The sequence below is a fragment of the Symphalangus syndactylus genome, chromosome 22, assembly GCF_028878055.3.
Source record: "Symphalangus syndactylus isolate Jambi chromosome 22, NHGRI_mSymSyn1-v2.1_pri, whole genome shotgun sequence".
NCBI lineage: Eukaryota > Metazoa > Chordata > Mammalia > Primates > Hylobatidae > Symphalangus > Symphalangus syndactylus.
Window position 1 is genome coordinate 20,008,924 of NC_072444.2, and position 14,920 is coordinate 20,023,843.

At 54.9% G+C, this 14,920-nt stretch overlaps 1 protein-coding gene across 6 annotated transcripts in view; it reads right to left on the reverse strand.

Annotated features, from left to right (window-relative positions):
* ARHGEF10L (Rho guanine nucleotide exchange factor 10 like) overlaps nt 1-14,920 on the reverse strand; it is a 159,927-nt gene that overhangs the window by 117,452 nt on the left and 27,555 nt on the right. For all 6 annotated transcript variants that reach the window (XM_055260735.2, XM_055260736.2, XM_055260734.2 and 3 more), the window contains exon 2: nt 793-872. In XM_055260735.2, coding sequence (XP_055116710.1) covers nt 793-829 — 37 coding nt within the window. In that variant the 5' untranslated portion in view covers nt 830-872. The remainder of the gene's footprint in view (nt 1-792; nt 873-14,920) is intronic.

The following is a 14,920-nucleotide window of genomic DNA, read 5'->3' on the forward strand; positions in this document are numbered from 1 at the left end:
GCCAAATAAAATACAGGACACAGACTTGAATTTCAGATAAACGACAAATAATTTTCTTAGTATAAGTATGTATTTTTCTTTTTTTCTTTTCCTTTTTTTTTTTTTTTTTTTTTTTGAGACAGTCTTGCTCTGTCACCCAGGCTGGAGTGCAGTGGTATGATCTCGGCTCACTGCAACTTCCATCTCCCAGGTTCAAGCAATTCTCCCGCCTCAGCCTCTCGAGTAGCTGAGATTACAAGTGCCACACCATACCCGGCTAATTTTTGTATTTTTGTAGAGATGGGATTTCACCATGTTGGCCAGGCTGGTCCCAAACTTGTGACCTCAAGTGATCTGCCCACCTCGGCCTCCCAAAGTGCTGGGATTACAGGCATGAGACACCATGCCTAGCTGTATCTTTCTTTTACTTTCTCTTTTTTTCACTAAATGCGGCAATGCTACCACTGTTCAATGGCCTGACCCTATGGCGCAACCCTCTCCCCCAACCTCAGTTCCTCACCCCTGATTGATAAGCTTCAGCCTGAGACCCCCATGTGTTCACCTCTCCGGGGGATCTCAAGGAGACAGGAAAAGGATTGACCCTTGCCCAGAGCCTCCTCCGTGAGCAGAAAGTTACTTCTATTTTGTAGACAAGGAACGTGAGACAGAGGATGAGGCCCAGGCAGGGCCAGCAGCCAGCAAAGCAGACCTCCCACCCAGCGCCATGCTGCTCCAGAGCAAGGCCCTCCGCCGGCCCCCCGCGGCCCCCTTCTAAGAAGGGATGACAGGGACAGGAAGCCCTGGGTACGGTACCTATGGCAGGCTGTGGAGGAGGGTTGGAGGAAGCCATCAGACAAGGTCCAGCTCAGACCAGCACCGTCCCAGCTACACACCTGTGGAAAGAAGACCAGAAATCGCATTAGCTGGAGTCAGGGCTGCAGTTTCAGCCACTGAGACGAGTCACTGGCTCACAACCTGTGCATCAGCCCAGTGGCTCTCAGAGCGCAGGGCAGCCCCAGAAAGGCCCCAGCTTCCAGCCTTCATAAATCATTAACCCATAGAAACACCCACAGCTGTGCAGCCCAAATCCCTCTTCCCAGAAAACCCTGCAGCCACAGACCTTCCTGTTGCCAGTGCCAAGGGACCTGCAGGGACCTGCTGGGTGTCCCTCCTCATCCCCTCTGGCTTACAGGTGAAGCTCTGGCCCCAGAGTCCAGGGTCATGCTCAGTCCCCCACCTTCCAGGAATCGGATCACACCTGACTGTCATAAATGGGGCTGGATACTTCCTCCTCCCGGCTGCCCAGGAAGCATGGGCTCCCTTAGGTCTGCCCACTGCTGCCAGTCCCTTCCGGTGGCCCTGCTGAAGGCCACTCTCACTCTGCCCCTTCCTGTCCCGCCCCATGGGTTGACCAGCAGGCAGGAGGTAACCTGGCCTTGGCACACGGGTGTGAGGAAAGCAATGGCTCCAGAGGCCAATGGCACAAGACGGACAGAATCCCAAATGCTCAGCGTGGGGGCACAGTTCCTCCTGGCCCAAGGTGGCACCGCCCTCCCCTCCCCTCACAGTGGGAGCTCACATAAGCAAGAGGCTGACGCCTCCGGTGGGCCTCCTGGGCCCTGGAGCCAACTCTGCCTCTGCTCCCTACTGTCACCTTCAATTGTGTGCTGGGGGCTGTCCTCCTAGACATGCTGTGGAGGAGAGAACGCGCCCCGCACGGAAAGCACCCAGCCCTCTGGTCTAATCTGCCCAGGCCACACACTGGCTGTGTTCCTGTTTTCCTTTCCATTCCTAAGGGCTTTATTTTTATTAAACGGGCTTACTAAACAAAAATGAAATGCAGGTTAATGGCAATATTAGTAACAGTAGACATTCTTGCATTGCCAACGATATCTCAGACATAATTTTAAGCATTTTACAAATATTAACATCTATTAGTCCAAATTATAAATGAGAAAATGAGACCAAGAATGGTTAAGTAACTTGCCCAAGATCACACAGCTAGGAAGAGCCAGGGTTCGAACCCAGGCCATGGCGCTCTGGAGTCTGTGCTCAGAAGCAGCCACTACACTCTAGCACCTTTCAAGACTCAAACGATACAACAGGTAGACAATGAAAAGTTAGTCTCCGAGCCGGGCACGGTGTCTCACGCCTGTATCTCAGCACTTTGGGAGGCCGAGGTGGGCGGATCACTTCAGGTCAGGAGTTCGAGACCAGCCTGGCCAACATGGTGAAACTCCATCTCTACTAAAAATACAAAAATTAGCTGGGCATGGTGGCACACGCCTTCAATCCCAGCTATTCAGTAGACTGAGGCAGGAGAATTGCTTGAATGTGGGAGGCGGAGGTTGCAGTGAGCCAAGACCGTGCCACCACACTCCAGCCCGGGAGACAGAGCAAGACTCTGTCTCAAAAAATTAAAAAAAAAAAAAAGTTAGTCAACCTCCCACCCTGGTTGTCCTAATCCCCCAGTCCCCCAGAAGAGATGACTGTTACTGACTTCTCGAGAATCCTTCCAGAACTCTCCCATGCATGGGCCAACTTGCATATCTGCAGATATGCCTTGTTTCATACAGAAGGAGCACACAGCACTCACTGTGCTGCAACTGCCTTTTCAACCTAAATCTCAGTGATGATTTCAGAATAGTACTAATACATAGAAATCAACCCCGTTTTTTTAACAGCTGCAGAGTAGGTTTGGTTTGGTTTTGATGTAGGTGTTTTTTGTGGGGTGGGGGTATAATTTATATAACCCCCATCGATAGCTACTGAGGCTGCTTTGGTCTCAGTTTCCCAGGTTGGAATGCAGTGGCACAATCATGGCTCACTGCAGCCTGGAACTCCTGGGTCAAGTGATCCTCTCGCCTCAGCCTCCCCAGTAGCTGGGACTACAGGCGCACACCACCATGCCTGGCTAATTTTTTAAAATTTTTTCTAGAGATAGGGTCCTACTCTGTTGCCCAGGCTGGTCCCAAACTCCTGGGCTCAAGTCATCCTCCCTCATTGACCTCACCAAGTGCTGGGATCACAGATGTGAACCCTGACGCCTGCCTGCATTTCTCACTGTGACTGATGATACCAGTTACTCTCTGCTAAGCAAGTGACTGTGCCTTTTAGACCCACACTGAAAACTCTCAGGACTGAAGTGTTACTTCAGCAAAGGGTTTTGGAAAACAAACCTGCAGCTGCACAGCAGTCCTGCTACAGGGCCCCCTCCCAGTGGGCTCATTCAAAACCCCTGAGGTCTGCTCAGCCTTTCTCTGAGGGCTCTGGTGCCCCAAGAGTTCCAGGAGGGAAGCGGCAGAGACCTATACCCATTTTACAGAAGGAAAAAGGGAGGCACTTTGCCCAGCCTCCTGTCCAAATTGCTCCTTAAATACAATTTGATGATGATACAGAAAGAGGCTGTTACTTTGCCCTGGGGCCAAAACCCAGGATCTTTCCCTCCCAGGGCAGAAAGTTCAATGTCCTCCCTTTTCTTCACCCTTCAGAGCTGATTCCTGCCCTCCCCTCCAAAGCCCAAGGCTTTCCCTAGAAAGGAAGAGAGACACCAACATGTATGGAGCCTGACGCTTTATTAGCATTATTCCATCTAATTCTCATAACACCCCAGCTTACGGATGAGGAAACAGAGGCTCAGAGAAGCAAATATTTGCCCCAGGTCACAGAAGCAAGAGGACAAGGTGACCACACTAGGATTCCAGCCAGTGAGCACTGACCCTAAAGCCTAATCTCAGTCCTCTGATCACGCTGCCTCCCTAGCCTTTGGGGCTGGAATCTGGAAGGTGTTCCCTACAGGCTAATGTGGGGCTCTTAAGTGTCGGGACGAGGACACAGGCCAGCAAGCCCTGCCATACCCATAGGCCTACGGCCACCATTTTGCACACACAGGCCGCTAGTCTCAGAAGGATGTGGACAAGGGAGTGGGGATGGCTCACAGCAGCCCCCTGCCACCACTACAGATCCTCATGGGGTTAGATAAGAGTTCAGGTTCCCCGATACCACCTGGGTTCCACTCAGCAGCTATGAGACCTTGGATGAGTTAATCCTATCTCTGGGCCTCAGTTTACTCACCTGCAAAATAGGGATTAAAAAGTACCCACTTCAGGCCAGTCATGGTGGCTCATGCCTGTAATCCCAGCACTTTGGGAGGCCGGGGCAGGCAGATCACTTGAGGTCAGGAGTTCGAAACCAGCCTGGCCAACATGGTGAAACCCCATCTCTACTAAAAATACAAAAAATTAGCCGGGTGTGGTGGCGCATGCCTGTAGTCCGAGCTACTTGAGAAGCTGAAGCAGGAGAATCACTTGAACCTGGGAGGTGGAGGTTGCAGTGAGCCGAGATCACACCACTGCCACTCCAGCCTGGGTGACAGAGCAAGACTGTCTCAAAAAAATAAATAAATAAACAATAACCATTCTCATCTTTAAAAAAAGAACTAATACAAAAGCATGGCGTGTCAGAACCAGAAAGTAGCTCCAAGATGGCAGTGTTGCTCTTGCTTTACAGATGTGGAAACTGAGTCCAAAGGAGGAGGGCACTGCCCACAGCACTGTGACTCTCCAGGCGGTGACAGCAAAAGCCGTGGTTAGAGGATAGGATTTGGTGCCAGGATGATTCAGGTTCAAATCCCAGCTCTGCCACTTGCTGCAGCTGCAGTTAATTCCTTTATCACTGGGGCAGTGGGAGTAAGACCCGCACCTGCCTCCTGAGCGTCCTGTGCTGATGAAATGAGGACCCAGCGGTGGGTGTGACAAATTCTACACTCCGTGCCCTGCACGGAGTAAGCTCTGGGTAGACAGGGGCCTCTGTTACCATGGGGACCATATCCAGGCTATGCTTGGGTGGTGGGATTATAGGAGATTGTCTTCTCTTGGAGGTCACCTTTTTAACAATGACCGCCAAACCCAAGGGACAGGCGGACACTGAACAGTTCCCCTTCCTGCTACTGTGTGGAATGGCTGAGGAGGAGGCAGCGTTCAGACAAGGGAGGAAGAAGGGAGGCCCCAGCTCCCGGCTATGGGGTGTGCCCACCAGAGGCCCGGAGCAGGTTAGGCTCAGTGACGGGACCACCCAGAGCTGCCCGGCATTGGCACCTCCCTCTGCCCTCAGCCGCCCAGTTCATCACAGCAGGTGTCTTCCTGGCTTGGCTAATTTAGTCAAAGTGCTTATTAGTTCCCCTCCCGCTAGGGTTCAAAGTTCATCTGCCCAGAGGCCCTCCTAGGAAACCCTCCTCCTGCCTGCCCCTGTCCCACGCCGGGCCCCCCAAGACCATCTCCCACCCCTCACACATCAAGCTGCCCCATCCCTCTTCCACCTGAATGAGGCCTGGAGGAAAAAAACACCTCGGGGCCCTGATAGTCTGGAAGGCTGTGCAAGTCATGCTTTGAGGACAGGGAAGGCTGTCCTCTTTCTCCAAAAAGGTCCAGGCAGAAGTGGGGGAAGCAGCAGCTGGGCTGCTGGGCTGAGCTGGGCTGAGCTGGGCAGCGGCCACCCAGCCCTGCCCAGAGAGAAACAAGGATATCGGTTCTGGCCCAAGCACCCTTGTCAAGCTCTGGCCACAGAGGCCCTCTGCAGGGTCCACCTCCTGAAACAGAAAGAAGGTGGGGAATGGGGGAAAAGACCAGGTGCTTGGGCTGGTCAGGACCAGAGCTCCTCCACGTACCTGTGTTCTCTGAGAGGTCTCTCTGGCTTTCAGCTCTCATTAGACAAGCGCTAGGTCAACCCGCCTGCCACCTCCGCTGCCACAGAGACACTCCACAAACACACCTGCCACATCACCTTGTTGCTTCAAACTCTTCCCCATCACTGTCGGAATGGAGCCTGGGTCCTAAGCAAGGCCCTCCAAGATTCGCCCCCTCCACCGACCTCCCGGATCTCAGCAGCTCCAGGCCTGGCCTGGAACTCTGCTCTGGGTCTCACGAATGGCTTTCAGCCCCATGACCGTGCCACCCGACCTGTTTCACATCTCCAGGCCTTTGCTTAAGCTGTCTGTTCCCTCCACATGGAATTCTCTCTCCCAACCAGCAAGCAAATTCCTGTTCAGTCGTCAAAACCCAGACCCCGTTTCTCCCCTACAAAGCTTCCTTAGACCCATTTCACACAGTCATTTCCAGTTGTGAAGCCTTTTTTTTTTTTTTTTTTTTTGAGACGGGGTCTCGCTCTGTCACCCAGCCCGGAGTGCAGTGGCGCAATCTCGGCTCACTGCAAGCTCCGCCTCCCGGGTTCACGCCATTCTCCTGCCTCAGCCCCCCGAGGAGCTGGGACTACAGGCGCCCGCCACTGCGCCCGGCTAATTTTTTGTATTTTTAGTAGAGACGGGGTTTCACCGTGTTAACCAGGATGGTCTCGATCTCCTGACCTCGTGATCCGCCCGCCTCGGCCTCCCAAAGTGCTGGGATTATAAGCGTGAGCCACCGCGCCCGACCGAAGCTTTTTAAAAATACTTATGTCCCAGGCCCACACCCGGAGATTCTGATTCAGTGGCTCAGAGGTGCAGCTGATAGGGGGCCAACAGGCTATTTTCAAAGAGCATGGGTGGTGCTGGGACACGTACATGCCTGCGGACACAGCCCCATTATAACTGTTGCCCTCCCCAAGAGCCTGTGACCTCTCTGGGGGCACTGGGCTTCTTTCCATCTCAGCATGGATAGCACTGGGTCTGGCCCGGGGTACACACTAGATAACAGCTGTGAACTTCCCCTGCTTGGGACCCACCCAGCATGGAACCAAAGGGCACAGACCAGGAACCCATGAGGCTGGGACATCCCTGGACCTGGGGAGCTGCTTGTGTGGGGCTTCGGCCCAGAGGAGGGGAGAACAGATGGAAGGTGAGGTACAAGCCCTCCTGGTGTCCTCTGCCTGTCCTGAAAGCCCAAGGCCCGGAAGGAAGAGAAGTGGATGCAAACTGCACAATGGAGCTGGAACAGGAAGTGGGGCGGGGTCTCCTGACCAAGAAGAGGGCCCAGGGCTCCCCCACGCAGGGCAGCAAGATGCCCACAGCTCTTCTCAGCACAAAGGGCCACCTGGTGGAGAGTCCAGGATGGGGAGAGAGGAGCTGCCTTCAAGAAAACACAGGCAGAGCTATAGCAGGAGGGGCGCGGGCAGAAGAGAGGGATGAGGTGCATGGACAGATACCCGGCCTCAGTATGAAGCCAGCGCAGACAACGCTCATCCTCTGCTCTCCAGCAGCCCCACTCCAGAGCAGGCAGCCCTCTGCGCCTCCTGTGCTTACCTGTCAGGTGCAGGTGTAAATAAGATGACATTGCACAACGCTGGTAGGTTTGTAATGAATGTCAGTTTCCTTCCCAGGATTCCTGCCGGTCCCTTGAGGACCAACAGCATTTTCTCATTTTACAGACTGCTAAACTAAGTCCAAGACAAATGTATTCCACCAGAACACCAGGCCTGAGATCACCAAATTTGAAACGACAATAGCTGACACCTCCGAGCACTGTGTGCACCGGGCCCCATACTGAACATTTTAGTTTGTATCTCATTTGATTCCCATAGCAGATGAGGAAAACGAGGCTGACAGAGACTGAGGGGCATCCCCAAGGCCACACAGCTACTGAGCCCCTGGGAGCAAGAGGGCAGGACCCTCAGCCTGGTCCCAGGCCCAGGGTGGAAGGGGGAGTAGGGGAGTGGGTGGGTCAGGGAGCGTCCTCCCAGACCCTCCTCAACCCTGCAGGTGCCAGAGCTGCAGAATCTGGCAAGGGACCACACACCCCAGCTCCTCCCTCACCCACCTGATGGACACTCAAAGGGCTTCCCGAGGTGGGGGCGACTCCAACTTCCTTTCCTCTTCACCAGGGAGGGGAGGGGGGCTCTGAGAAGGGGGGGCCTGCCTCACTGGGGCAGGGGCCAAGTTTGGTCAATGGCTGGAGCCTCAGACAATGGAGATTGTGTCCTGAGCCCAGAGTTGGTGGCACCCACCCTCCCGCACTGACCTCCTAGGGAGCCCCTGGTGAGGATCCGCAGGCAGGAAGAGTGGGGAGCACCGGGGAGGGGGCCCTGGGAGTAGGTCTCTGTGGGAAGGAGCCAACCCTGAGGCCAGGCCAGAGGGGACCCCTGGGGGCTGTTGCCTAGGAAACCAGAGCCAGCCTGGAGAAGCGGCTGGACAGCGTGGGAGGGGGGCGGCCCCAGACTCTGTCTCCAGCCCCCTCCTCCACCTCCTCCTCCTGCTCTTCCTCCTTCCCTCCCAGCCCCCAGACACATTAACCCCTTTGTCCCCGGTGATCCAGCCCAGCAGAAGGAGTGAAGAAGCTGAAGTGCTGGAGGAAGCCGCCTGCCATCAGCTGAACTGACCCCCCTCTTCTCCGGAGAACCCCAGACCCTCGGCCTCACATCAGGGGTGTCCCTGAGATGGGGCACCGTGGCTCCCACCTGGAAGCCAGAGAGGGGACAGCAGCTGGCATGACACAGACTGTGTGCCATCACCTCACCCATCCGAGCCTCAGCTTCCTCATCTACAACAGGGATGCCCACCTCCCAGCTGCTGGGCGTCCTTGCTGCTGGGCCCTCGCCACTCAGCATGAGAGTGTGTTTAGGCTGCAGGCAGCCTGAGAGGCGGGTTTCCTCACCTCCTTTTTAAACACAGGGAAGCTGAGGCTCAGATGGGGAACGGACCTACTCAAAGCCCCCCAGGAGGATGAGGCAGGCCGGGAAAGGGAGGTCTGTGTGCGTCCCTGCAACCCAGCAGGTGTACACAGACAGAAGAATGGCAGGAAAGAGCTGGAGCTCAGGGAGGGGCACTGCCAAGGGAGACAGTAGGATTTGGGGGCACACACAGGGGTGTCTACCGCTCCCCAGGCATCAGGGTGGAGCCAAAGGGAGGGGCAGGGTTGCTCCTGCTACACCTCAGAGCTGAACTAAAGCCTCCAGGGGGCCAAGCTGAAGTGCAACCTTTGGGGAATCTGTGACCCCAGTTCACCCTCCTCACCTCTAGGGGTCAGGCTCACCTCCTCCAGCTTTCCCAGAGTAAGCTGCTCATCCCATCACTCCCTTCCCCACTCAGCCAACTTCTCACTGCGCACCTACTGCCTGCCAGGCCCCAGCTTGGCACTGGGAACAAAGAAACAAAAGAGAGTTCCGGGTTCCTGTCCTCAGGCAGCAGCCACAGGAGGCCAACGGGTACATACCCAAGGCAGGGGCGGGCACAGTGCCCCACTTCCAGATCAGAGCCAGGGCAGGGGCTCGGGGATCAAGTGTGTTCCAATCCTGGCTCTACCACTGGCTTAGGCTTCTTAGACTCACTGAGCTGTGTAAGTAAAAGGGGGGAGTGTGCAAGGAGGTGAGGCTCTCTCTGATTCAGATGAGGAACAAGTAAGGTAATGAACTTGGCCCAGCCCTGGGCAGGAACTCACCCAAAGCACAACACAGGGACAGCAGGAAGGGGCCCACACCGCGCTCTCCATCGGTCACAGGTGGGAGCTAACCCACAGCTCAACTCTCCACTCCTGCAGAGTTTTCTACCCTGATATTCCCACAAGGCCCCATGGAGCAGGGGGCTGAGGAGGGCATCCCAGGCTCCCAAAATGGACCCAGCACAAGGCATTATCCTCTGCCGGTGCCCTGGTGGTCTCTCCCAGGCCGCACCCTCCTGCATCGGGTGGATTGACCCCTGCAAGCAAAGAATTCGGGCTGGGTCTGGGAGATGGTTACGCACAGCTGGATCTCAGAATTGCTGCCCATCCGTGGCCCCTGCCTTTCTGAGCAGAATTACTTGCAGGGGTCCCCTGCCCATCCCATCACTGGTCCACAGGTCTGCAGATGGGCAACTGGAGGAGCCCCCCAAACTGGCCTCTGAGCTGATGCCAGAAATGAGATGGGGTAAGGAGGGCAGGGAGGAGTGTTTTGCATGGTACAAGGACGTCTTTCTGGGGTAGAAGCCGAGGCCACCAAGAGACACAACTCCTCTCTGCTGGATCATTCCCAGCAAATAGAAATACGTGGCCAGACACAGTGGTTCATGCCTGTAATCCCAGCACTTTGGGAGGCCAAGGCTGGTGGATCACTTGAGCTCAGGGGTCCAAGACCAGCCTGGCCAAGGTGGTGAAACCCTATCTCTACTAAAAATACAAAAATTAGCCGGGCGTGGTGGTGTGCACCTGTAATCCCAGTTACTCAGTAGGCTGAGGCAGCAGAATCACTTGAACCCAGGAGGCAGAGGTTGCAGTAAGCCAAGATCGCACCACTGCACTCCACTTGGGACGACAGAACAAGACTCCATCTCAAAAAAATCATAATAAATAAATGAATAAATACGCTGCATTACTGCTCATCTGATCCCATACCATTTCCCCTCACTACCCCATTTCTCTGCTCCCCTTTACAAGACTTCCCGGAGGAGTGCCCATGCTCCGTCTCCTGTCCCTATCTCCCATTCTGTGCTGAGCTACGTATCCCCAACCAAGTGTGTGCCCACAGCTTTGCCAGCCAGCTCACAAGGTCACCTGCGGCCTCCACTACACCGATTCTGATGGACACATCTCAGTCCCCATTCTGCCTGACCTGCCAGCTGCTCCTTTCTTTCACCTCTCGCTCCGGCTCCCGTTCCTCCGCTCCTCCTTCCTCCCTCCAGGTTGGCAGCTCCCAGGTTCAGGCTTCACCTCAGCTCCTCCCCAGGCCACCCTGGGCCACCTGGCTCACTTCGTGGGTCCTAAGCCGTGGCCACAGTGATGCCTCCAGCCTGTCCTGCTCTTGAACTCCAGGCTCCGCCCCTCTGCCTGCTCTGTGTCTTCACTCAGTGATCAATCGGGCATCTCAGCCTTAACGTACCCATACCCACCTCCTGATCACCACGCTGCCACGAACAAAGAACCCTGCTCCTCCCAGTCTTCCCATCCTGCTTGCTAGCTCCATCCCACCAGCTGCTAAGCCCAAAACCTTGGAGTCATCCTTGACACTTCTGTCTCACACCCAGGGCCCACACTTCAGCAAACCTGCTGGCTCTACCTTCAACATACGCCCAGAATCCGAGCGCATCTCACCCCCTCCACAGTACCACCGTGGCCCAAACCACCATCGTCTCTCACCTGGGCTATTCAAAATGCCTCCTGAGCAGTACCTCTGCTCTCACCTCTACCCCTGCCCTGATATGTTGTTCTCAACACAGCAGCCAAGTTCATCCTCCACTCAGAGCCCTGGAATGCTTTCCTATCTCATTTAAGGAAGACCCAAGTCCTCATCTTGGTCTCCGAGGCCCCACGTGTCACAGCCCCCACAACCTCCCTGACTTCATGTCCTACCTCTCTCCACACAGCTCACTCTAGTCACTACCACCTTTCAGCTCCCTGAATGCCCCAAGCATGTTTCTGCCTCAGGGCCTTTGCACTTGCTGTTCCCTCTGCCTGAAATGCTGTTCCCCCAGATACCCACGCACTGCTGCCCTCACCTTCAGGGCTCTGCTCCAAGGTCACTGTATCAGGGACCTTCTCCTGACAGCCCACGCACATCCCCTGACCCAGTGTCCCCATCCTCACAGGATTTAACACCTCTGGCAACTACAAATTTTAGTTATTTATCAGTTTCCTCCTATGAGAATGTGGACTCCATGAAGGCAGGACTGTGACCACTGTTCACTGCTCTTATCTGCACCCATGGCACAGGCCTGACACACAGGCGACGCAAGGCACAGTTGCCGAAGGAATGCAGAAATCCCTGGTCCCAAGTCGGGCCCCTGGAGAGGAGGCGGCCACAGCTGGGCCCCTCCCTTCTGAAACCAGCCTGCACCCAGGACAGCTCCCCTCCAGTAAGCTTCACAAACAGATTCACGGCCAAGTTGCAAAGAGGCAGTTCCCCAAAACCAGACTGGAAAGAGGTCTGGGGCTGATGCCAGGAAATGATCAGAAGGGGAGGAGGAGTGGGACATGGCCGGAGAAGGACTTGGACTATTTTTAAAAACTCTTTCCCAAAAAGACCACATTCTTCCTCTGGTGAGTCAGAAGCATGTGGCCAGGCAAAGGGGACAGGATCTGTGAGCCAGGATCCAGGACAGGACAGGATCCAGGCAGGCACATACCCCAGCCTTTCCCACGGGGCAGGTGTGAGACCCTGGCATCTATTCAGCTTTCCAGGGAAGGAGCACAGCTGGGCACCGGTGTCCCAGGTTGGCAGGCCACAGACAGCAAACCAGACCTCCCTTTCAAAGCTCACAGGGTCCCATCTGGCTCCAAGCTCTTTCTTCAGGCCCAAACTCTGCCTGGCAGGGAGGGAGCTGTTCACTCTGTCCCACAAGGGAGCTCTGGGCAGGAAAGAAATAGCCTTTGCAAAGCTCAGAGCTAAAAACAGCTCAACCCACCCACCAAGGGCAGGGCAAGCAGGCCAGCAGCATCTGAGTTCTCCCGAAATGCAAGCCCAGCACGGAGCCCCAGGACCCCCGGGGGGCCCTCAGCCACACAGCCCAGGATAGCTCTGGCTGAATTCAGAGCAGCCAGCACTTATGATTCAAACCACGCCCCTCAGTGATGTGCTGTCCTCCCCAGAGAAGGGTGTGGGTGCAGTTCCAGCTGTTCTGGGGCACCTCTGGAGGGAGTTGGCTCTGAGCACTGCTCCAGGCCAGGGGATATATCTGGTGCCTCCCCTAATCCTCCCACCAGTTCCTCCAGGGGCAGGGCCAATCCACGAATGGCAGGCACCTGACCTCGTTTTACAGAGGAGGAAACTGAGGCTCAGAGAGATAGATTTGTCCAAAGCCAAGAATCTGATCAAAGGTGGATCCATGATTACACCCAAGGTCTTTCAGCTGTGACTGGAAAGATCCATCGGGATCAGGCCAATGGGTCCATCCCACTCCCTTGCAATTAACTTCACAATCTGAGAAGATGAGGCCTGGGGCTGTAGGAAGGGGACAGGGGAGACAGGGCTGGAGGTGTTGGGGGAGGGAGAGCAGGGAGGGATGGCTTCAATCATGAAAAGGATTTGCCCTGAGTCCTGTTGTCCTGAGTTGGTCAAATCCGGGACCAAGATCCCCCAAGAGAACTGTTCCCAAACACCCATCCTCTTTCCCTATCAGCTTTAACAAGAGCTGAACTGCTACTGACCAACCCTGTGGTATGACTTACAAGGAACCAGCCATCGCGGATGCTGCCCACAGCCTGGTCCTAAACTCCCCCTAATATTCCTTCTGCCTTGGCATGGAAGCCACACTGGGTGTAATGAGCTTCAAGCACCCCCCGACATCCTGCGGACAGAGAAACCACTGCTTGCCCAGTGAAAAACGAGACCACTCTACTCCAGGTCATTTCTGCTCTGAAGCAATCTCTGGTCCTGCCAGTGTGCCCCCCAGGTTCCCCTTTTTGCCATGTCACCATCATGCCCTGGGTATGGATTTTTAGGAGATTGAGCTCTGTGCTCAATCCCAGCTGAGGCCAGCTGTGACACAGATGCCATCCACTGCTCCAATCCCTGGTTTCCTCTTCCATACAATGACAACTATAAGAATCACCATGCACAGGGCTGTTCTAATGATTAAATGAGATAATAATTCTCAGAAAGTGCTTCACTGAGAGCCTGGAACACAGTAAGTGTTCAATAAATGTTTGTTGAATGAATAAATGACTGCCTCCTGCTAAATGAACAGCAGCACCGGCCTACAAGAAGGGGTGGTGTCCCAGGCTAGAGCTGAAGGGTCCTAGAGCTCCCCGTCACTGCCCTCCAGGAAGGCACTGCCTGCCTGGATGGTGAAGGCAAGGCTTAGGGGGCAGCCCCTCTAGCAGCATCTGACCATGCAGTACCTGCCCTCACTGGGGAAGGGGTGGCCACTGAAGTGCTATAGGAAGCCATCAGCTTGGCCCAACGCTGAGCACCCAAAAGCCTGCACCCAGCCCCTTCCTCTTTTAAAGTCAAGATTCCAGGGAAGAGGGTCAAGGTCAGGAAGGGGGAGGATCCAAAAATGAGACAGCAAGGCCAGAGTTGCCTTAGTTGGTGCGAAATGCAGCAATGACCAAGCTCTGTGCATGGTGCCAAAGAGACATTCCAATTCCCTGCATCTGCACGGTCAGCACAGGGCCAGCTTGGAGCCGTCTGCAGACATAGCCCCTTCAAGCAAAGCACTCCAGCTAGAGAATCAGCCCCAGGAACTCAGGTTCCACTTCCTGACTGGACCTCAAAAAATATTCTGCTAGACTGGTCACAGCGGTTCACGCCTGTAATCCCAGCACTTTGGGAGGCCAAGACAGGTGGATCACTTGAGATCAGGAGTTTGAGACCAGTCTGACCAACATGGTAAAACTCTGTCTCTACTAAAAATACAAAAAAGGAGCTGGGCATGGTGGCACATGCCTGTAATCCCAGCTACTCAAGAGGCTGAGGCAGGAGAATCGCTTGAACCTAGGAGGCGAAGATTGCAGTGAGCCGAGATTGCGCTATTGCACTGCAGCCTGGGCGACAGAGTGAGACTACATCTCAAAAAAGAAAAAAAAAAAAATTCTGCTTAATTTAGGGACAGCAAACCCCTCCAGGCAGCAAACCTTCAATGATCCACCAGCATGTCCCCAGTGTCACTTGACACAGGAGCATCCCAAGTAACCAGCAGAAAGAGGCCAGTGGCCTGGGAAGGTGGGATCAAGGGCTCGCTTCTTGCAGACTGCCAGCAAGCATAACAGATGCCCAAAAATGCTAGCTGGAGGGGCAGATGCACGGATGGCCACCTGAACACTGCCTGCCAACACTGAGCCTTTGCCAGGTCTATCCAAGGTCATCCTGTGGCCTGGTTCTTTGTCAGAGGATGCGGACACGGGGACACCATCTGCTTCCAGAACAGGGTGCAAAGCAGGAAGAGAGTGATGGAGGTCACATCTTCCACACGTGCTCTGTCAGAGCCAAGGTCTCTAGACCCCGCTCCCTCACTCTGGGGACTTTTAAGTTCAATGGCATTCAAGAAGGTGACAGAAAAGCCATTCTTCATCCCTTGGGATCCCTCTGCCATCCAACAATCCCC